This window comes from Hydra vulgaris, chromosome 01 (genome assembly GCF_038396675.1).
Source record: "Hydra vulgaris chromosome 01, alternate assembly HydraT2T_AEP".
Lineage (NCBI taxonomy): Eukaryota > Metazoa > Cnidaria > Hydrozoa > Anthoathecata > Hydridae > Hydra > Hydra vulgaris.
Window position 1 is genome coordinate 63,809,238 of NC_088920.1, and position 25,381 is coordinate 63,834,618.

At 29.1% G+C, this 25,381-nt stretch overlaps 1 protein-coding gene across 2 annotated transcripts in view; it reads right to left on the reverse strand.

Moving 5' to 3' along the window:
- Window positions 1–25,381, reverse strand: part of LOC136075524 (uncharacterized) — an 82,070-nt gene that overhangs the window by 18,370 nt on the left and 38,319 nt on the right. For both annotated transcript variants that reach the window (XM_065788914.1, XM_065788913.1), the window contains exon 3: window positions 14,389–14,490. In XM_065788914.1, the coding sequence (XP_065644986.1) occupies window positions 14,389–14,490 (102 nt within the window). The remainder of the gene's footprint in view (window positions 1–14,388; window positions 14,491–25,381) is intronic.

Sequence of the window (25,381 nt, forward strand, 5' to 3'; positions counted from 1 at the left end):
CCTAGAAATATTGCAAGCGCTATTTACAAGCAAGACGACAAGATGGTGGAGGCTCAGTAGGCATATGGGGATGATTTTCCCACAAAGGCCTTGGTTTTTTTGAGTTGTATAACTGCTGTATCAACCAATATACCTACAAAAATACACTTGAAACAAGTTTGATTTCATTGACAAGGCAATTGTACCGCAGAAGCAAGCAATATATCTTCCAGCAAGACGGGGCTCCAGAACACACAGCATATATTATAACAAACTGATTTACCACAAAGAAGATCAATTTATTGCCTTGGTGTCCTAAATCACCAGATATCAACCCAATAAAAAATAATTGGTCATGGATCGACACTCAATTGGTAAACCATCAAATTCAATCAACTAAGCATTTGAAGCAACTTCTTAATGAGTAAAGGAGACAGGGGTTAATTGGGACATTTTTTATTATTTGTGGACTTGTGGCCAAAATGCAAATATTTTTTGAAATTTTTTTCATTGCCTTGATACTTCTTACTAAAGCACACAATATTCACAAATAATGATTAAATTTAGTTACGTAGTTTTTAATATATCTTTGATTAGAGAACTGTAAAAAATGTTTCAACAAACCCCGCCATTGGGGCTAGTTGGAACAGACAATGGGGTTGGTTGAAACATAATATGTAAGTTTAAATTACACCATATTTAATAATATAAAATGCACTTTAACATAACACAAGTATATTATATCTATATATATATTTATATATATATATATATATATATATATATATATATATATATATATATATATATATATATATATATATATATATATATATATAACCCTAGGAATTAGGAAAACTGAAGTCAGCAATAATTTGCTGACCTCAATCTTTTAGAGGTTGGCAAAATTAAATTTGATACAAAGGTCTTGCCATAAAACATCGAAACAAGGTTGGCAATTTTTTGCCAACCTCAAAATATATATATATATATTCTTATAAAAATCAGTCATCAACACAGTCAAGTCACAGATATATTCGGCACCATGTGAATCTGTACTTGAGCATGCCTTGTGAGCCTAAAGGTAACACACAGAGCACATAATTCACTTTTCTCCCGGATTGGACTCACCAAACAGTTCTCTGCAGTATATGCATGCTTCTTCTTGCTTGCTATTATTGGTTAATGAAGACTTTTTATGAATTTTAGGCTTTTTGTCTCGAGTTTCCTTTTAATAATCTAATCTTTTACAGAATAGACTTTTTTTGGTGTAATTTAAGTATTTTCTTTTCTGGCAATTTCTTTGCAGATTTTTTCTGTATTTTCATTTCTATTGCTACTTTGTCTCTGGCAATCCTGTCTTTCTCGAGTATATCTGTTAAAATGCAAGTCCTTTCTTTTTTGGGAACTTTTTTTGAAACTTGTGGTAAAGTAAGATCCTTTTCAAGCCCAAATGCCCCCTCCAAGCAATCAGAGTGTTGGCTTCTTATCATGACAAGAATAAATGGAAGTAACATCAGCGAACAATGCCACCTAGAAAGTCAGAATATCTGACATATTGTTAATGTAAATTAAAAAGAGTATAGGGCCAAGGATAGAACCTTGAGGAATCCCTGAAGTTACAGAATAAGAAGAAGAGTGCTGTCCATAGAGAACAACTTTTATACTATGATTGGAATAAAAGAATTCAACAATTTTAAAGATGTTACCAGATACACTGTAAGAAGAAAGCTTATGGAGAAGACCAGCATGCCAAATTTTATCAAAAGCTTTAGAAATGTCAAGACCTATAGCCTTAACCTCTCCACCTTTATCTAATGCACAATAAAACCTATCAGTTATTACTGTTAGCAAATCAGCTGTAGAACGAGAAGATCGAAATCCATATTGATGGTCAGAAAGTAAGTTATTAGATTCAAGATGAGAGATTAAGTGTTTTATATTAAAAGATTTAAAAACCTTGCTTTTGATAGGATGAAGACTAATGGGACGGTAGTTAGACAAATCAGATCGCTCTCCAGAATTTTTGAAAATACGATAACAGATGCCGCTTTCCAGCAGGCTGGAAAACAAGACTCTGATAAGCACTTGTTGAATAGTTTTGAAAGTATAGACGACAGCCCCAGAGAACACTTCAGCAAGACTATAACAGGTATGTTGTCTGGGCCACAGGCTGTAGAAGAGTCTAAGCAGAAAATCACTTTAGATACAGAAGCTACAATTAGAATGTTGATCCATTGCTTGACATGCGTATCAGAAGATACGAATGTCAAGCAATGGATCAACCTGTTTGATGGCTAAATCAGGTAGAACGCAACTAGTGGAATCAAGAGATTATATTGATGAGAAGTTCTTAGAAAACAATTCAGCTTTGCCTTTAGGTAAGGTGATAAAGCCTGAACCATACAAGAGAGGTGGAATAACAGATTTCGCCCTTATTATTAATACTAATGAAGATTCTCCAGAAGTCACGAGAGCCTAATTTTTGTGATGAAATACGAGATTTCATTTATATTTATATTTCATATATATATATGATAGTACTATCATATATATATATATATATATATATATATATATATATATATATATATATATATATATATATATATATATATATATATATATATATATATGTATATATATATATATATTTATATATATATATATATATATATATATATATATATATATATATATATATATATATATAATAGTACTTATATCTGAGAAACTTGAATCGCAAAGTAAGTTAAACAGTTTTAATTGGTGGCATTTCAAAATATTTTAGTTTGATTCCCATATTAAATATTAAACTCACTGCAATAGTGGCAAGTACTATTGCTAATTAAAAAATACTGCAGATCTTGTTAAATTATCATCATTCTTAATTATTCTCCATTTTGATAGAGATAGTAAAAGAAATGTTCACTTATGTAAAAGACCATCAACTTGACAGACTGCTTCCATCAGAAATGGTGGAAATTGGTGGTATTTTATTAACTCTTAAACAGTAGAAACACAGAAAAATACAATTGTGGAAGTTCTTCATCAACTTGATATTTCTGATTAATTGCAAGGGTGCATTTTTGATTTGGAGAAAAATGAAATAAAAGATATAACATTCTCTGGAGCTGTATATTACACTAAGTGGTTTATAAGGAATAAAATTTCTTTAATCCATATCAGGTAACATTTTTCAGTTTTGAAGTTTTGGTTTAATTTTTTTGTTACTTTTTTGTTTGTATGATATATTTTTTTGATTATATCATAGTCTAAAAGTTACCCAAAACTCAAACCTGACCAGGCAAAACCTTTTATTAAATCTGGGTCTATTTCTGTTCAAAACCTGTTATTAAATTTGGGTCTATGTGTAATGTGTGTCTCTAAAGAGACGCACCTGATGCATAGACCTAAGTATTGTAGTGCTATCTCTTGTTGACAGAAATGCTAAAGGACAGAGTGACATTGCAAAGAAACTGTACTTATCTTACAACTTATGCAATAGAAAGATAACAGGTTAATTTTAATATATTGAACTCTCTTATTTTTAATAGTGAATCCACTTATAACTGATTAGAGTTAAGTTTTTAAAGTTGCAAATGCAGATAATGACTTAAGATGTCAGCTCTGACATCAGACCTAACGGGTGATGCGGAAGTTATCGGACAAATCCTAATTTCATTATTTGAGCATAATAATTAGTTTTTGCGGTTTTATGCGTAGGCATAAACGTTCTATAAAATATAAACTTTATTATTTGAAACACAATTATTTAAAATGAGGTTAAATGCAGCTGAACGAGAATCTTTTCGAAAGCGACTAAAAATGTTTTTTGTAAATAAACCTAATATAAAAAAAAATAAATTGTAAATCATTTTGAAAAGGAAGGATTTGCTCGAAGTACAATATATGATAACCTAAAAAGACTTGAAACTGTTCAATCATTTTCTGATAGAAAGCACCCTGGTCATCAGACATCCTGGACTAGAAAAAAGAAAGCCAAATTAACGAGACTTGTCAACAATCGAAAAGGGGTCAGTCAGAAAATAATAGTTATTAAATTCGGTGTAAATCAATCGACAATTGGTCGTCAGTTAAAAAAAATGAATATTAAATATAGAAAACGTGACAAGACTCCAAAATACACTATAGAACAACAAATAAAGGCAAAGAAAAGAAGCAGGAAACTAGTTAACCAACTCTATAACACAAAATCGCTTCTAGTCATCGATGACAAAAAATACTTTTGTTTTGCAGGGGACAACATACCTGGAAATTCTGGATACTACACAAACAACAAAAAGACATGCCCAGAAAGTGTTCGTTTTATAGGAAAAGAGAAGTTTCCAAAAAAATTATTAATGTGGATAGCCATATCTGACCGTGGTATGTCCGAGCCATTGTTTCGCACTTCCAAGGCTGTAGCAATTAATTCATCAATCTATATTAATGAATGTTTAGAAAAATGACTTCTTCCATTTATTCACAAGTATCATGGAGACTTTAACTACTTATTTTGGCCAGATTTAGCAAGTTCTCATTATTCTAAAGATTCTCTAAATTGGATGGACCAATATGTCTATTACGTTGATAAAGAATCCAATCCCCCAAATGTGTCTCAAGCACGACCAATTGAAAATTTTTGGGGACATTTGGCACAAAAGGTTTACAAGGGAGATTGGCAAGCTTCAACAGAGCAAGTTTTGATTGATCGCATTAAACTAAAACTACAAGAAATTGATTTAAACTTTTTACAGTCGCATATGAAAGGCATCAGAGCAAAATTGAGATTAATTGCAGATGGTGGTGTTTTTCATATACAAAATAATATACTTTTATTAAAAGATAAATGCTTTATTTAAAAAAAATATAATAGTAGTTTGTTTTTTATTTATAAATAAGTTATTGACGTTTTTATTTTGTCCGATAACTTCCGCATCACCCGTTAAATGACTGTTACCTTTTTTCTCTCTTAAATTTTTGAATTTAGTAAAAGTTGATTTCAGAACAAAACATGGCTTAGTTTAGCTGAACTTGCAACTAAACCTGGTTTATTATTGTTTTTTTTCCATCATCTTCATTTCTGTCAGGTAAAAATTCCTTTTCAGATTCAGGTATATCACAAATAGTTACATTAATTTTTTTTCTTTCTCTTTCATTCAATTCACTTATAGCTACTATTGCAACAGCAACTAGTAGGCAGTTAGTTACCATTAAACAGTTTGTAAATAATTTTGAAGTTATAAATGATTGAAGTGGGCTATAAAACTAGTTCAGATAAAAAATTTATGTTTGTAGTTATGTTTTTACTACAAATGTCAATTACATACAAATGTCGTGAGCTAACTACTTTCAAATATATCAAGTATTTTTTAATAGGAATTGATCAATCACACAATGAGGAAGCAAATCTAATTTGTATCTAATAAATATAAAAGCAAATATAAAATGTATGATTATGTAAATAAATTTTAGAAAAAACATTATCAGAAATAATTAATATACATAGTTTTCAAAATTTTTCAACATATTAAGCATTTTATTAAACAGAATATAAATATAACACGATAATGCTTGAAAAATGTATTTTTTTGAATTTTTTTGCTTATAATTCTTTTTACTAGATCAAACAACAACAAAAATTAAAAACAAAATTTGCATAATGGGAACATTTCCCTTGGTTTATCAAGAAAGGGGAAAAAAAATGATCTTTGGACCAATTAAGAGCAGTCATGGAAAAGTCCAATTATGAAAAATATTTTTAATAGCTTTATATAGAAATTTTCTTTATTTTATAGCAATTCTATAGCAATTTATAGCAATAGAGGTTGGGACACTGTTTGGAAAGCACTGTTAGTTGAAATTTAAAAAAACATATATATATATATATATATATATATATATATATATATATATATATATATATATATATATATATATATATATATATATATATATATATGTATATATATACACACAGCTATGGACAAAAGTTTAATCTACTTATATACAGCTATGGACAAAAGTTTAATCGAGATGGTTATTTTAATCAAACTTTTTAGGGTTTTTTTTAACTAAAAAAAAATCAGGAAAATGAATTTAATTTTTTTTTATTTTTAAAAGTACAATCTATTAGCTATACAATAGGGTGCAGTTAATTTTAGTTTTTTTTAGAATTTATTTAGCCTGGGTGTGCAAATGTTGTCTATTCATTTTAGAAATACTCTGGAAAAATACCAATGCTCTAGAAATTACCTTGAGGTGCCCTTTGAAATTTTAATGGGTCTCTAATATTATATAAAATTTTCTTTTTTTAAAGTATGTTATGCTGGGTCTCAAAAGAAGCAAGATTTTATAAAAATTTAAAAAAATAACAATTATTTTATAAAAAAATTATTATTTTTTTGAAATTATTATCAAAAAAATAAACTTTTTTTATTTTTAGTTTAAAAGGTCATTTTTGCTGCAATAAACTATAAAATAACAATTTTTTTTAAAAAATAATTGTTTTTTTATAAAATATTTATTATTTTTGAAATTTTTATTAAATTTTGCTTCTTTTGAGACCCAACATGACATACTTTTGAAAAACTTTTTTTAATATAATATTAGGGACCTATTAAAATTTTAAAGGTCTTGGGGCACCTCAAGATAATTTCCTATTGGTATATTTCCAGAGTATTTCTGAAATGAATAGACAACTTTTGCACACCCAGGCTAAATGTATTGTAAAAAAAACTAAAATTCACTGCACCCTACTATACAATCAACATTAATAAGATAAGATATAAATAAATGACTATATAATCATAAAATAAGCTACATAAAAGTTCGATCAAGTTAAGATTTAGAACACAAAAAATAAATAAAAAAATACAAATTTAATATTTTAAGTGTCCTCCTTTGGCTTGATAGCAAAGAAGAACTCATTTCTAAATTGATTCGACCAATTTTATACATATCTCATATGGCACTTTTAGTCAGGGAGACCGAGGTCGGAACACAGGGTTAGTTGAAACATTGAACTTTTGCGCTGACTAGCGAGCAGTTTATTATTACAAACAAGAAATGAAGATTTCAAGCACTAAAATACATACTACTTTGCTGTTGGATAAAATAAATTGCAAAAATTAAGTTGCTGCTAAAGATTTTAGAGAATTTTACACATGAAAGTAACTTTTTGTGATTTTTGTATTATTAATTGTAATCTTGTATCATAAAAGATAATAAAATAGTTTGATAACATCTAAGTAATATTTTTTTGTGGGCTTTCTTTTAATGTGCTTTTTATAGGGTTTTATGCATGGGATACCTTAACTAAATTGTTTAAGAATGCACTGTTTAAAGGCATCAATTATATTCCTTCTATTATCGCTCATGTATTATTTTTGTTATTTTATAATTATCCATACTGGCATACTTAATTAGAGTTTAAATCAAAGATCTTATTACTTAGTATGTGTTTTCATTTATTTAAATCTTACTACCGCACTTTGTTGACGGTAGTTTGTTCTTTATTATTTTGAACACAAGCCAAGAACAATTCTTAAAAAAATGGTTTTCAACTCTTTGCAAATCTATATTTAAAATGTTGTGCGTTTAAAACTTAAACATTTTAAAAGTTCTTTTATTTAGTTATTCAAAGAAGTTTGTGGTTTAGATTTAACTATGGCCTCACTCATGCATAAGTGCAAAAGTTTGTTTACAGTTATGCGAAAAAAACTAAATGCAAAATTCCTCTTTCATGGGATAAGAACGAGCATGCTGGTGCAGAATGGTTTTCTTAGTTTTTATAAAGAAAACAAGAGCTTTCAATAAAAACGCCCGAAACTACATTGATGAGTCATGCCACTAGATTTGAGAGATATAATGTGAATTTATTTTTCGACAATCTGAATTTGGTACTAATAAAACACAGGTTTACTGCAACAGATATTTGCAATGTGGATGAGACAGGTTGTACAACTGTACAAAAGCCACAAAAGAGTATTGCCGGAAAGGGAGTGAAGCAAATCGGAGCTGTCACATCCGCCAATAGTACTCTTTCCATGATTATCTTCATGATGGCCCTTAAGTAGAAATCCTTCATCTTCCTGCTGACAAATGCGCTTCTTACATAACTTAATGGATTTAGGGTGGCATGGAATCTTTTATTCCCTCTTGACGATTTTAGGTCCAGCCTCACACTTCTCCATGGTTTTCCTCACATTGTGCTACTGTAATTTCCACTTACTTTCCTCAGCAATTTCCACTCACTTTCCTTAGCAAAACAATTCTCCAGAAAACAGACGTCTGTTTATTACTGCAAGAAATCATTGTAAAAAGGTTTTGTCTAACGCCAAAGCCCGCCATACTCAGGTCATGAAATCTTGTATTTCATCACAAAAATTAGGCTCTCATGATTTCTGGAGAATCTTCAATAGTTTCAATAATAAGGGCAAATCTGTTATTCCACCTCTCTTGTATGGTTCAGACTTTATCACTTCACCTAAAGATAAAGCTGAACTGTTTTCTAAGAATTTTTCATCAATATCATCTCTTGATTCCACTAGTCGCGTTCTACCTGATTTAGCCATCAAACAGGTTGATCCATTGTTTGACATTCGTATCTTCTGATACGCATGTCAAGCAATCAACATTCTAATCGTAGCTACTGTATCTAAAGTGATTTCCTGCTTAGACTCTTCTACAGCCTGTGGCCCAGACAACATACCTGTTATAGTCTTGCTAAAGTGCTCTCTGGGGCTGTCGTCTATACTTTCAAAACTATTCAACAAGTGCTTATCAGAGTCTTGTTTTCCAGCCTGCTGGAAAGCGGCATCTGTTATCAGTATTTTCAAAAATTCTGGAGAGCGATCTGATTCGTCTAACTACCATCCCATTAGTCTTCATCCTATCAAAAGCAAGGTTTTTGAATCTTTTAATATAAAACACTTAATCTCACATCTTGAGTCTAATAACTTACTTTCTGATCATCAATATGGATTTTGATCTTCTCGTTCTACAGCTGATTTGCTAACAGTAATAACTGATAAGTTTTATCATGCATTAGATAAAGGTGGAGAGGTTAAGGCTATAGGTCTTGACATTTCTAAAGCTTTTGATAAAGTTTGGCATGCTGGTCTTAAGCTTTGGTCCATAACCTTTCTTCTTACAGTGGTCCATAAGTCCTTTCTTCTTACATAATGGTCCGTAAGCTTTCTTCTTACAGTGTATCTGGTAACATCTTTAAGATTATTACATCCTTTCTTTCCAATCGTACTATAAAAGTTGTCCTCCATGGACAGCACTCTTCTTATTCTGTAACTTCAGGGATTCCTCAAGGTTCTATCCTTGGCCCTATACTCTTTTTAATTTACATTAACGGTCTGCCAGATATTCTGACATCTAAGGTGGCATTGTTCGCTGATGTTACTACCATTTATTCTTGTCATGATAGGAAGCCAACATTCTCTGATTGCTTGGAGGGGGCAATTGAGCTTGAAAAGGATCTCACTTCTGCTACAGCATGGGGCTCACAGTGGCTGGTGATTTTTAATTGAGATAAAAGCATAATTCTTTTCAGCCAATCCTTATCACAATAATTTAGATCTTTCTATATTTATGAATGTACACGATGAGTCATCTACCCTTCATCTACTAGGATTAATTCATACTTCCGATGTTTCTTGGAAACCGTAAATCAAATCCTTTGAAAATTAGCATCTGATAAGCTTGCATCTCTTTATTGAGCTTGACACTTTCTTACTCCGGATTCTATTTTCTATCTCTATAAATCTCAAATCCGGCCTTGAATGGAATACTGTTGCCATACCTGGGGCAGATCTTCTAATGATACCCTTTCTCTTTTAGACAAAGGCAAAAACACATTGTAAACATAGTTGGACCTGCTCAAGCAGCCAACCATTATCACATCAACATAATTTTACTTCTCTTTCTCTTTTCTACAAATACTATAATGGACACTGCTCTAAAGAGCTAGCGTCTCTTGTGCCATCTACTAAAATTTATTCTTTTGTTATTTGTTATTCGATTAAGTCTCATCCTTTTTCTGTGACTGTTCCTAAGTGCTCCAAAAAGTTTCATTTGTCTAGTTTTTTTTCTCTAACATCAGTTCCTTGGAATTCACTTCCTTCATCTTGCTTTCTTGATTCATATAATTTGCAATCTTTCAAGTCATCTGTCAATTGTTATCATTCTCTACAAAATTCATCTTTTCTCTTCCAGTAACTTTTAACTTTAATTTGTGGTTGCTTGCAGCCTTGTTGTAAGCTAATATGTTAAAAAAAAAGAAAATGCTCATAAAATTGAAACTCCCAATTTAAAGTTAAAAAAATCCCATTCTCCAAATTTGCCAAATTAAAGTTTAATAATAATAAGAATTTTTGAAAAATTAATTATTATTAAATACTAATAAAAAAATAGCATAAGAAAATCTAATTTATTAATTGTGTGAAACTTGAAATAAAACACTGTTATTGGTATAACTACGCAATTGCATAATTGTGAAAAAGTCTCTTGGAAATTAGAATTTTCCCAGCCATTTTTGAGATTTTTTTGGCAACTTGCTTGTAAAATTCAGTTATCAATATTTGCAAATTCTTTGCAATACCTTGCAACATCAGCAAATATTATATTAAAAGTTAGTAAAAAATTAAGTACAATCTAAAAAATTAACGAATTTGTTTGATTTAACACCTGCAAATGCTATTTCTTTAAAAGTTTCGCCTGTTTTGGCTGAAAATTCAAATAACTTATGAAGTCTTACTGCAAACTCTAATTCAAGTAATATTCGTGCTTCGCCAACAAACTTAATTCAAAATATTGACATGCCATTTATATTAAGGTATATTAGGGTAAGTTCTTAGTTATTGTTGTATCTTTTTTTGTTTGGTATTTTATATCAACTGAATTAGGTGATTGCAACAACTATAGTCTTTTTTTACTTATCTACTATTAATTCACTAACTTTTTATTGTTTTTTTTTTTTTCTTCATATTTTTTCTATCAATCAGCATCAACTAAAATCTTTTTTTACCTCATTTCTTCATCATTTCTTGGCTAATATTTTTAAAAAGAAATATATGTTAAATATAAAAAAAGTTTAATGAATATTACATACTGGTACTAGAAATTTATTTAATGACTCGGTGTAGTTAAAGCAATTTATAAAATATTTGAATTCTTTTATTTCCCAGTGGGCATGGGCCTTAAAAAAGACGCCTTTTGAACATTCAAAAGACCTCCAATATGTTCAAAAGACATTCAAAACATTTAAAAGGCGTCTTTTGTACGTCCTGTGCCCACTGGGTTGGAATTTGCCTAATTTTGTCAGTGTATTATGTCCAACAAGAGCTTTAAAGGTTATATTTTTTTTTGCTTTAAGTTTTTAAAAATGTATAAAAAAACTTTTCTTTTTTTTATACAATTTTCAAAACTTATTTATTACTCTATTTAAGTCTTTAGATCAACTCTGTTCAACTGCGTTAACTTTATTTAATTAATTTTTAATGAAAAAGTTTTGAAAAAGTGCCTTAGATTAATATAGATCCTAGCTCAAGAATGAGTTTACAATTAAGAAAAATTGCCAATAAATGATCGAAACAGATCATATTATTAAACTATGATGTTTATTTCACCTAAAAAATGTTTTATTTAAAATCTTTGAAAAAAATTATTTAGTCAAGCAATCATGATTTTTGGAAAAAAAAAGAAAAGAATCTTCTGTCTGGTTTTTTTTTGATACGAACATTTTTATTTTGTGCTAATGCATAAATTGAACTTTTTGGTCATAATAGCATTTTATAACTATAAATGAAAAAACAATTATTGGCATTCTTCATTACAAAGATTGTGTACAATCGCTTGCAATCAATATTCTTTATAATAATAATAATATACATAATTTATAGCAAATGCTTAAACATTTGCAAGTAGGGCAACTAACAAAGCTCCGCTATGATAAATGTCAATTTGTTTTTAATTAAAAGATTTGGGAAAATTAAGTCTTGTTGAATTTTAAAAGCATTAACTGACGCGGCAGATACAATAGAGTTTGGAGGGATGTTTCAGTCAGGTATGATGCGATTACAGAGGAAGAATGTTGATGAAATTGCTACTGCTTGATGTTGAAGACGATGGTGTTGGCCACGGAGGCCTTTGGCTAGTCCTTGCACATTTAGTGCTGGAGCTAGTGAGTTCAGTTTACAAAGCTCAACTTCATTAATGTCGTATAATAGTTTGAAAAACTGTATTAGGTCACCCTTACGTCTTCTATTCTTAAGTGATTGAATGTTTATTGCAGCAAGTCTTTGGTGATAACTTAAAGGCTTGAGATGAGGTTATTCTTTCTTGCAATTTTTTAAATAAATATTTGTGGTTGTTTTTGCTAAGACTTTGTAATTGTAACTTTACTTTGCTATATGATATATTTATAAAGATAATTAATATTAATTTTTAAATTGAACTTGCAATAAATGTAAAATATAAATCTAACGAGCTCGTGTTTACTATTTTCAACACCTTTTCTTTTTTTCTATTTTTAAAACATTACTTTTGATGATACAATTTATTACATGATGGTGTAAGGATTCGTCCATAAAGGACGTCATATATATATATATATATATATATATATATATATATATATATATATATATATATATATATATATATATATATATATATATATATATATATAACCCTTGGAATTAGCATCGGCATTCGGCAATGCCGACCTAACTGCCAACCTGAAAGTGTTTGAGGTCGGCAAAAAATTGCCAACCACATTTCTATGTTTTATGATCAGACCTTTGTATCAAATAATTTTTGCCGACCTGATACCGACCTCTATAAGGTTGAGGTCGGCAAATTATTGCCGACCTCATTTTTCCTAATTCCGAGGGTTGTGTATATATATAAATATGTAAATTAATTTTTTCGCACCTTGATGATTATTGTGATAACAAAAAAATATAAGAGTTGTAATAGCATATTGAGGCAATTATAAATAGCAGTTTAGCTAACCACAGCTACTGTAGGTATGAATAGCATATGCACAATATAGCTCTGGTGTATAGATAAAAAAAATATTCACTTGAATATCTACATATATGATAGGGTCCTCTAAAAAATGACTTTTTGCAATTTCAACTAGGATTGCTTTTGTAATGGTGCCCCAACCTTGATATTACTATCAAAAATTATTTTTTAATGATTAGACCACTCCACGACTTCCCTTGACGGTTCTAAAGGTGATTTTTTGCCCCTTTTTTGCTTTTTTTTTGATAAACTAAGAACAGTGCTCCCATTATGCAATTTTTTTTTTTTAATTATTAGTAGAAAGAAAAATAAATGTAATGTTATTTGTAAAATTATTTGAGTAAAAAAGATTAAAAAACTCACAAATATACAGTTTTTGCTCAAAAAATTAATATTTGAGATTAACAGAGTGTGCCATCGAGGGGCAATTTGAGGGGCAAATCAAGGGGCAAACAAGTTATTTTTTTTTTTTGCGAAGCACCACTTTGAACTAATATGAATTGGTAATATCTCTTTGAATAAGCGCCATTCTCTTTAGTTTTAGTTGATACGTATTGCTTCAGTAGACTTTTGTCTCTGAAGCACTAAAAAATGAAGAAAATGGTTTATGCCTGTTCATAGATTTTCATTACTCAAGAAGAGTTCATGGTCCATATTTTATTCCAGAATTACAAGCCATTGTATAAAAAACTAGGGCAATCAACAATTATGACAAATTTTTCTAAAGTTTTTATACTGCTAACTTCATTCATATATCTTTGCTATTTAAGTAATAATATATATATATATATATATATATATATATATATATATATATATATTTTGAATACCTTTTTATATATGTAGATATTCAAGTGAATACTTTTTTTATCTATACATCAGAGCTATATTGTACATATCTGCTAATTATAATTGCCTTAATATGCTATTACAACTCTGATTTTTTTGTGTTATCACAATCATCATTGTGAAAAAACTAATTTTATTATGTATGTATGTATGTATGTATGTATGTATGTATGTATGTATGTATGTATGTATGTATGTATGTATGTATGTATGTATGTATGTATGTATGTATGTACGTATGTATGTACATAACGGTATGTATGTATGTAGATAACAGTTTTTAATATACTTGATAACGAGGCTATCAATAATCCCTTGAAATATCGTAAAAATAAATATATTTTTAACAAATATTAAATAAATATATAAAAAGTTTTTTTAAAAAGTATGTATGTATGTATGAATATAATATACATGTAGGTATTTATGTATGTATGTATTTATGTGCATATAAATTCAACTTATTCAGAGTCAAGTTAATATTTTTATCTATAGCAGGAACTTATAACAACATACAAAATTCTTCATTTCTGTATGATCTTTGATTTGAATTTGTATTGCTTCTAGTTCAGCTTCGACTTTAAGAATACTTTTTAGACCATTTTGAAACAGTTTTGCCTAAAAAAAAAATTTTAAAAACTTATAAAAGCAGTTTCCTACAAGTTAAAACAATATTAAAAAAAATTACTATGTAACAACATTTTAAAAATTTCTCTCACACTTTCTATACTTACAGTTATATGTTTGTTTTTTTGTTTCTTGTTTAATATACTTAATTTATATTTTTATTTAAATATTTATTTTATGTTTACTTAATTTTTTCCCACAAGAATAAATTGATATTTAATAAAATAAATAAATGTAATAAAGGTACAACTTTAAAAAAATTTTTTAAATAAGTTTTATATTATAACTTTCAAGGTTGTATAATACATTTATTTTTACAAACTTTTTGAAAAAGCTTTCTTTTGATTAAAAGACTGCTTAAGTCAAAATATTCAATTGCACCTAGTACTATATCAATTAATATGCTCTCTGTTGTGCTGATGATAAAACAGTTAAAAAAATGATTTAAAATACAGACTAGTCAGTTGAAATGAAAACCATCTATAACACAGGTCAACAAAAAAAATTTTTTTTTCTGGTGCCGAGCAAACAATTTGTTTTTTGTATAGCATTTCTCATTTTGATTTCAATTATGCAACTCTTTTTTTACCATCAGGTCAAGTTGTAAAGATATTTAGGTTCAAATCTTAAGTATTTAGGGTAAAATATTAATATTGTCAAAAAAATAATAATAATATTGTCAAAAAAAAAGTTATTCAAAAGTATGTCAACCTGGGTCTCAAAAGAAGCGTATTTTCATAGAGATTTTAAAAATGTTATTCATATAATAAAAATAAGTATTTTGTGTATTTTTGGTGAATAACATTCTGTTGACTTTTTTTTAAGAGTCTTTAGCATTTTTTCACATAATTTTTTTGCCAATAAATTTTAAGGAAAAATATTTATGTTTTCTAAAATCTTTATGAAAATACGCTTCTTTTGAGACCCAGGTTGACATACTTATGAATAACTTTTTTTTCAACAATATTAGGGACATTACCCTAAATACTTAAGATTTGAACCTAAATATCTTTACAACTTGACCTGATGGTAAAAAAAGAGTAACATATTTGAAATCAAAATGAGAAATGCTATACAAAAAACAAATTGTTTGCTCAGCACCAAAAAAAATTTTTTTTTTGTTGACCTGTGTAATTAATTGAAAATTAAATTATCTGAAACCGTTGAAAAGTAAGTGTATCCAAAATTGAAAACAAATTAGGCATTTATTTTGAATAAAATTTAATGTTAAAGTAAATTATTCTGAGTTAGTTACAAAATAATATGATTGCGGTTTTGCTTCTAGAAAGAAAAAATGAAAGAAAATCAGTTTAAGAAAAAATGAAAATCAGCTTAAGAAAAAATGAAAGAAAATCAGTTTTGGCCTCAGCAATCTGAAAATTATTTCTAGTTTTTAGTAGATATTTGTTTTGTAGATCAATTAAGTAGGTTGGAGCCATGGAGCTCTTTGTTGAGTAAAGACTATAGATAGTGTCTCAATAAAAAAAACCATCTTAGGTAGATGTTAGCTGCATCCAGCTAAAGTTTCCCTGCCTTCGGGCTCTTGGTTGAGTTTCTGCTTGCGTCTCCTTAATAGTGGCTATGCAACTCTTCTTGTTATCTCCAAATTAAGGTACAGCTTAAAAACTAAGTTTATTGGTTCAGAGGCCAGCCAGTAGTATGGTTTCCTGAGTTCTGCGGTAGCTCTCAAGAGACTGATTCTACTACCAGCTGTAAGATATCAGAGTATTAACAGTGCTATGTTGCACATAGATGGTTTCCACATTAATTCTTTTGGTGTACATTGTTGAGGTCAAATGTTGAGACAACTACATAGCTCATTCTTGGGAGGTCATTTTCTATCTATGAACGAGTCAAGTTCTCTTTAAATTTAAATCATGCCAAAGTAACCCAAAAAATTAAATTCAAAAAACCATCCCCACCACCTAACTGTTTAAATATATATTTTTACTAATATTCCTGGTCTGCAAAGCAACCTTCTGTTGGTTGCATCTTACCTCTTGTAAAATTTATCAGACTTTTTGCAAATTTGCTGTTCCTTTTTCAGATCTCAGTGTTGATGGGTACTTTCCTTTGATTCGCAAAGACTCCAATAACCACATAATCAGCTAGCCATATAAATATGATTCAATTCACCTATTTGTGATAAAATCAGGTTTGGATCTTTTGACCATTCTATTATGTGCTTCCGCTTAGCACCTCTTCACTCTATCATCTTTCTCTTTGTTTATTATTGCTCTCCTTCTTCCCAAGACTGCATTCTCTTAGATGTTATTTCTGATCAAAGTAACCATCCCCTCTCTCTTTACTCCACTGCCAATATTGTTGTTGATGGAGACTTTAAAGCTTGTCACACTGATCTGCTTGACTCTAACAGCACTGACTCTGCTGGCACTAAAACCCACAACATCTGCATTTCTCAATCTTTTACTCAGACAATTAACTTTGTGGCTCCTTTTCCAGACAACCCTAATCATTTGCCTTCACTCCTTGATTTATGCCTTATTTATGACCCTAGCTTATGTTCAATTTCTACTTGTTACTCTTTAGATGGTTCCAACCATGCAATGATCTCTATAAACCTTTCATCACATCTAATTTGACTCTTGGATCTTATGGTCATACTCTTCTATTCCAGTTAAACAGGTTAACCCATTGTTAGACATTTAAATTACTCCAACTTTTTTTTCCAAAGACATATCTCAAATAAACTCTTCTCTGGTTTGTGGTCCAGACAACATTTCTGTCATAGTCTTACAAAAGCATTAAGCCGTAGTGGAAGAGCACTCGCCTCATAAAGGAGAAGTTCTGATTTCAATCCCCACCTTGTCTTTGGTAGCACAGCAATCAACTTGTTTCACCGCGCAGCTGCTTTATTCTTCAAGGTCGTGTTCCGGAGTTATGAAGTTGATAGAGGGTTGTAAACACAACTAAAGAGTTTCCTTGACTGTAATGGCCTTCATGGCTTTGGGAAGGTGAATTAAAACTGAAAAAAAAATAATAATAATAAGTAAAGTTTTATTTAGAACTCTCTTCAATTTTCATTAAACTATTTAATAAGTGCTTGACTAAATCTTGTTTACCTGCCAGCTGTAAAATGGGATCTGTGGTTCCAACTTTTAAAAACTTTGGTGAACCTTATGACCACTTCAACAATTGTCCGATTAGTCTTCTATCTGTTATTAGCAAGGTCTTTAATCAACAAATTTCTCACATCCCATCTTGAGTCAAATAACTTACTGTCAGACAATCACAGTTTTCAATCGTCTCTCTGGGGTACCTCAAGGTTCTATCCTTGGTCCAGTTTCTTATCTATATCAATAACCTTTCTGACAACCTTACATCTTAAGTGGCTTTATTTGCTGATGGCTCAACTTTATACTCCTGTCTTGACAAAAAGTCTTTTTGATTGCTTAGAACAGGCAATCTGATTTCACTTCTGTAACAGATTAGGCCTTGCAGTGGTTTGTTAATTTTAACTGCAACAAAACTTATTTATTTAGTGCAAATAGCTATTGCAATTCTGTTGACATTCCTACATTGATAAATGGCAATTCTCTCACTGAGTCCTCTTCTTTATATCTCCTTGAATTATCATTCACAGCTGAGTTCCTATGAAAACCATATACACAATCGATTGCTAAGTTAGCATCTGCAAAGGTTGCTTCTCTTTATTGTGCTTGCCATTATCTCCTGATTCCATTCTCTAACTCTACAAATCTTTTATTCGCCCATGGATGGAAACCGTTGTCATATTTGGGCAGGTTCTTCTAACGATGCTCTTTCTCTTCTTGATAAGGTCTAAAAACACTTTGTAAACATAGTTGGACCTGCAATATCTGCCAAGATTGAGCCTCTCTCCTTTATTGTTGCAAAGTTGTGACAATAAGAGAGAGACTTTGTGGAATAGAGCAAGAAATTTGGACATCTCTTTCTCTATTTTACAAATGCTATCATAGTCACTGCTTTAAGTAGCTACCTTCTCTAGTTCCATCAACCAAAGCTCTTTCTCACTTGACTTGTCATTCAGCAAAGTCTCATCTTTTTATGGTATCTGTCCCTACATGCTCTGAAAACATTTATTCTTCTAGTTTTTTTGCTGCACTTCATCCTTTTGGAACACTCTCCTATCTTCATGTTTTCCTCACTTATACAACTTACAACTTTTCAAGTCTTCTGTCAATCATTTTCTTGCCAGTTGACTCTATATCTAAATTATAAGTGGTTGCTTGCATCCTTGTTGGGTGTTAATCTAAATTTAAAAAAAAAAAAAAAAAAAAAAAAAAAAAAGTGCTATGCAAGATAAAACATGTGCTATGCAAGATAAAACATGTGCTATGCAAGATAAAATCATGTGCTATGCAAGAACTCTTAACAAGACCTGTGGAAAAAAAATTAATATAAATTATGAATATTGGTTTTATTGACTCAAATAAACTTTTATTTTACATATGAACAAATTTCAAATGTGTTACAACTCATTAAGACTGTTACAATTACTTTTTTTTTAAAAAGGAAAAAAAAAGGAAAAAAAAGTTTTGATACGTTCTAATTTCTTTAAATTGAGCTTTTAAAAATGTTTTTAGAAATGCGAGTCTTCTTTTGAAATATTTTTACTTGGTTAACAACAAAAGGATTTTAAAATTTTTGTCCTGAGACAAGTTGTGTTACTTTTATATTTTTAGTTAACCTTTGACACCAAAAAAGTTTTCTTTAAAGAACTCTAATTATAACTTGTTAAAAAAAACAAAAAAACAAAAACAAAACGTGAAACATGAACATGATTTTTTAAACAATGTTTTTGTTAATAAAAAATGTTTGAACTTTGAAAAGTTTCAAGATCATATAAAACCATTTGAAAAAGTATTATTCATATCTTAATATGTTGAAAAAATCAAAATCCTGGCTAAAATTATCTAAAGTTGAAAAATAGCCTGTTTAAATTGGGCGGTTTTGTCAGCATTTTAACTTTCAGTTTGATTTTCAAAATGCAAAAATAAAATTTAACAAGATTACCTTTTTATTCAATTAAACAAAATTAAGATTAATTGTATCAAGACAGCGAAAAATACTTTCGAATTAAAAAAACTTAAAAATTTATTACCCTAATTAATACTGCAGTTTATTAAAATAAATTATTATCAAGTTATTATTCTTTAATTTTAATCTAAAAAGTTAAGCTTAAATGCTATATTTTCATACTTTTTCAATTTAGTATTATTTATTATATTAAAAAAGTTTTTTTAACGTTGTAAATGTAAATGACAAAAAGTAAGAACACACAAAATTAGTTTTCAAAACAATTCAATTATTGAAACCTTTCTATAATTTCTTGCTTTGTATATATCACATTTTTAGCCATCTAGTTCCAAAACCTCCCCAACATTCTCTATTGGATTCACATACAGAGACATTTTCCGAGCCAATCCAAAACATTTACTTTTTTAAATTCAAATACTTTGTTACAAACTTCGCCTTGTGGCTTTATTGGGCCTTATTGTGCATAAAAATGCACTCATAAATATCAGAGAACCACTAGAAAAACTATGGTAATCATCTCTCCTGTAAAATTTGTCTGTTACTTTAGTCGCCTCATGACTTTGACAATTTAATCTCCAGTGTCCTGGATTTTTGTTATTCACCACATCATGGGTGTGTTTGACTGTTGGATGTTTGTTATTCACCACATCATGGGTGTGTTTGACTGTTGGATGTTTGTTATTTCCCACATCATGGGTGTGTTTGACTGTAGGCATGATGCATTCTAGGTGACTGTAGATATGATGCATTCTAGGTGAAATTTTTCATCAATTCTTCTTTTAACCAAAACTGATTTCATTCATCATAATTTGAAAAACCAATTCATCCAAAAAACGAAACTGAAAATAACCCAAACAATGAATGAGTAAATACAAAAATATGAGTAAATACATAAAAATAATTTGTTCATCATACAAAGAAGAATAAGAAATTGATGCAAAAAATGGCAATTGTAACTAAAAGAGGCAATCATAGCAGATGCAAACGTTGAAATATATTGTATTTATCAGTATAGAAATATTGATGATAATAATTATTTGCAGTAAACAACTGAGTTTTGCTTGGTTAGTAAACTTTAAAAAATATAAATAATAATTTAAAAAACATTAAACTGGTTTAAACTCACCAGCTACTGAAAGCTCCACGCTGTCACAAAAGAAAGATTAAATTCAAGATTGTGCGCCTGACTTTATCTCAAAACTGGAGTAAATAGCAGTGCAAATTACTTTAGAAGTAATATCATCAGAAAGATTAATAGTATCAGTAATATAATTAGTAATAAAGAATATTATTATTAGATTATTATTTTAAGAGGAGCAACATCGGACCAAGGATGAAACCCTGTAGGAGCCCATAAGTTACTAGAAAAGAGGTTTTTGCAAAGACAACAGGTTGAGCCAATTGCAGCAATAAAGATTGGAGCCAATTGCAAACATAGGTTAAGCTAATTGTAAATGTTCAGCAAATGTAGGTTGAGCCAATTGCAGGAATAAAAGTTGGAGCAATTGGAGATAAACACAGTTCTTGAAACTTGCTTATTAATCTGTTTTTAAAACTGTCTGATTTTAAATGTCTGTGATTTCCAATTGCAATTTTGGTGTATAATTGGAAATATAATCATTTAATATAGTAAATGGGTTGATAGAGAGCAAAATATTTTTAGTTTCAGCTTTAAAATCTGCAAAGCAAGTTTCAAATTATTGTAAAAGTTTCAAAATGGCAGCTTTGTACTTTTGAAACACAACACTAGTAAATTTACTTTCAATATAATAATTTTCAGTGTTGTAAATATATTAAGATTTCTGTGATGTAAAATATTTTAACTTGGCCTTAAAAGCATTAATTTGGTTAAATAAAATGTTTTCACCTTGCAAGTTTGTGTTCAAGATATTTAGGTAATTTGTTAAATACACTAAAAATTCAAGTGCACATAATCTATCTTTGTATTTAAGATAGTCACATTCTAATGGTTTTTTGCTTCCAAATATTGTAAGTTTTGATTTTTTAATTTAAAAAACCTGGTCAACATTTTGCCTTTTGATAACCATGGAACAAAGTAATAAGAGTTCTCCATGCTTATTTGTTTTATTTTCAAAAAAATGAACAAAATTCTTGTCTACGAAGTGCTCTTGCTCTTATTTTGTTAATGCATGTAAGAGCAATTTTAATGCCACGGCCGAATTCCCTATCTTTTGAGCACAGCACTTCTTGGTTAATAATGCAAAGGTATTTACATTTCTTTGTAAATATTTCTTCAAGAAGAGAAATACATCCACTATGCTTCCCAACCATTGCAGGGGCTCCATCAGTGCAAATACTGTCCAGTTTACCTCAGTTCAGATTGTGACCATTAGTGTTTTGATTATTAATACATGTTTTTAGTGTTTCAAAAATATCAGATTCAGTTGTTGAGGTTTGAAACTGACAGAGGCCAAGAAGTTCTTGACATCATCAAAGTTATCATTGACACATATTATGTAAACTTGTAATTGAGCATTGTGAGTTAAATCACAACTTTCATAAATAGGTATTGAAAAGTACTTTGAAAGCAAGGAGGCAACAATGATTTGTTTTGATACATCAGAGGCCTTTTCTTTAGCACAAGAAGAGAAATTTGGAATGAAGCTTTATTCATTGTTTTTATTTATTGCTGTTTTTTTAGAAACAAATTTTTGAGATGCCAGTTGAGCTTTTTTTTGAGATACAAAACTTGTTCTGAGAGCAGGTTCATAAGGATACTAAATGTTGAATTCATTGTGCAATGCTTCAAAGTGTCTTTACAGATTATATTTTTTCATCACAGCTTCAAAACAGATCAGACATACAGGTTTTGAAGATTGAGATTAGATAAACAAAAATTTCTCTTCCTACTCATCTTAAAAAAGGTATTTTATTAATTCTTTTTACTTTTTTTTTTTGTGATGATGAAATTCCTTTAATCATTGCTAATTTATTGTGAAACAACAATTCAAATCTTAGTTAAATAATTTTGTAACGGCAAAAAAATCTTTTTTTCAGCTGATACTGTAACAAATAACTAATTTAAAATCCTAAAGATTGTGATATCAAAGATTGTGATATCAAAGATTGTGATATCAAAGATTGTGATATCAAAGTTGCAACTTTTGTACATAAACAACAAAAGTATTAATGCAACTTTATGAATTTTTTTTTTAAAACGTAATTCGAAAAATAATTAAAACTTTTTTGTTTAAAAATAATCAGAAAACAAAAGAACTTTTTAATTACATTCTTTATTATTCAATGAAGTTTTTTTAAGTTAAATCATATAATGCAATTCAACCCTTATCACCAGTGCAATTCAAATTTTAACATTCATTCTCCTAAATTTCCAAGTTGTTTAACGGCATTTAAAAGTCTCTGCAGGCATTCTTTTGCCTGCAAACAGTGGTTTAACCACCACTGGTTTAGATAAATAGGTTTAGATAGGAATATTATCAGAAGCTGTAGAAGTGTTTCAAAACAGTAAGTAACTATATAGTTACCTACAGTAAGTAACTATAGTTACTTACTGTTTTGAATCTAGTGGCTGCACTCTTCCTGTCATCCCAAAAAAGCAGTTTAAACCATTCTTAATCATCCATATCACTTCTGCTATTGTTGATATATATAATATATATCAACAATAGCAGAAGTTTAAAAGTGAGCAATACAGTGCAGCCACTAGATTCAAAATATATATCAAGGTAGAACAATTTCTTTGCAAATAGTTCTGCCTAATTCATTTATGAACAGATTACAAAGATACTCTCCAAAGTTTTCCTTGAAATTGAAAGTAAAACTAAAGCCCCAAGTGAAATTATTACTTTTTTCTCATGCTTGTGCTTGAAACTTTGCATACAGTTCTTTTCTATGTGGGTAGATTTTAAAGACCTAAAATAATACTCTTAAAAATTGAAAAAGGTAATTTTAAATTTTAAGTGAAATATTTGCTTCACTCTCTTAATCTTGCTTTAAGATATGTTGAGAAGATCTTTGCTTTTTTATACTGAAACAGTATTTTTAAGAATCCATGAATCTCAATACACAGTGAGAGATATAAGAAATTAATAGCTTAAAAAATAAGCAAAGTGTTGGGTTATTTGCTGTAATCACTGAAAAAAAAAGAAATACTTATGAATGCATCGTCGATATGCAAAAAATTTTTAGGAGGAACAATTTGACATGTTTCAAAACAACATGAGGAGCAACTTGACCTGCTTAACTGCTAAATCATAAACAATGTGGGAACAAGTGGTATTGTCGTTAGTAAAAATAAAAAGACAACTATCAAATAATTGTGAAAAATTCAAAATTGGTAATAATATTGGAGATAAACTTAAAAGAAATTTTTTATTTTTTAAATGCTTTTTTTATCTATTACAAAAGTTTGATTTGTAATTCTTGCAAATCATCAAATGTAATTGGTTAAAATTGGTTTTTAGAGATCAAAGTATTATTTTTTTCAAAAGTATCCCACACATTGATTGTTAACCAGCTATTATTTCGAGTGCTGTAATACATATTAATAATTTTTTTCTTTTCCAACTTGATTTTATATCACTAAAGTTATATTGATATATTTTATTTAAATTTAAATTATATATATATATATATATATATATATATATATATATATACACATATATATATATATATATATACATATATATATATATATATACATATATATATATATATATATATATATATATATATATATATATATATATATATATATATATATTATTTTGAGTGCAGTAATACCTATAAATAATTTTTTTTCCAACGTTTGAATTTATATCACTAAAGTTAGCCTAATATATTTTATTTAAATTTAAATCAAAATTGACTATTATATGTTATATAAAGGACTAAATATCTATGCAATAGCTATATTTCAGGCCAAGGGGTATGTTGTAGCTATGTAGTGCCTATATAATAGATAATGTAGTAGCATGCTATATAACAGCTATGCATTGAGCAGGTAGCCAATGGGCTATGAAATACCTATGTATTAAATATTACGGATTGTTTTTTATGGATGGATTAGCCGGTAGCATGAAAGCATTTATATATAATTATTTGATAGCTGAAACAAGCAGAAAGAATGTTTAATCTGCTACAGCCACATGGATGGGAAATTCATTATATTTAAACATGCCTTAAATGCAATTTATAACTTGTTTACAACAACTTATATATATGTTGTTGCATATGTTGTAATTTAACTATATGTTTGCAACAACAACATTCTATTTGGTAAAAAAGTCATTTTTTTCGGTGGCAACTTTAGGCAAATATTATCTGGTGTAAAAAGAGGGCTGAAGTTGAAGAAGCTTGATGTTGAACAAGTTGCATAAAATGTTCATTACATAGGTAATAGTTGCAAAAGTTTGCATTAACTGAAAAATGAGAGTACATGATGGGCAAGGAGAGTTTTCACAATGACTATTAAAGTAGTTTAGCAATGGCTGTCAAACAGAAAGATCCTTTTAAAAGGTATATTGAAACAAAACATCAGTGCATTACTAGAGAAAATGGCTTAATTGTTGATGAGACATAATGAATGAGATGATTATGCTAAATGAGATCTTTTAACACCCACTAATGTGGATCTATCAATCAATGTGGAACTATCAATCAATGAGCAAGTGCATGAAAGTTTACAGGGACATCAATCCTTTTTTAGTGCTAATTAAATTGAGATCGATGACCTTAATAAATGAAATAACTTTTCTGTTCAGTTTTTGAACAACTTATTCCTACAGGTATGTCTCTTCATTGTTTAAAAATTAAAATTAGTGGTGTAATTATGTTATTTAAAAATTTCTTAAAACTT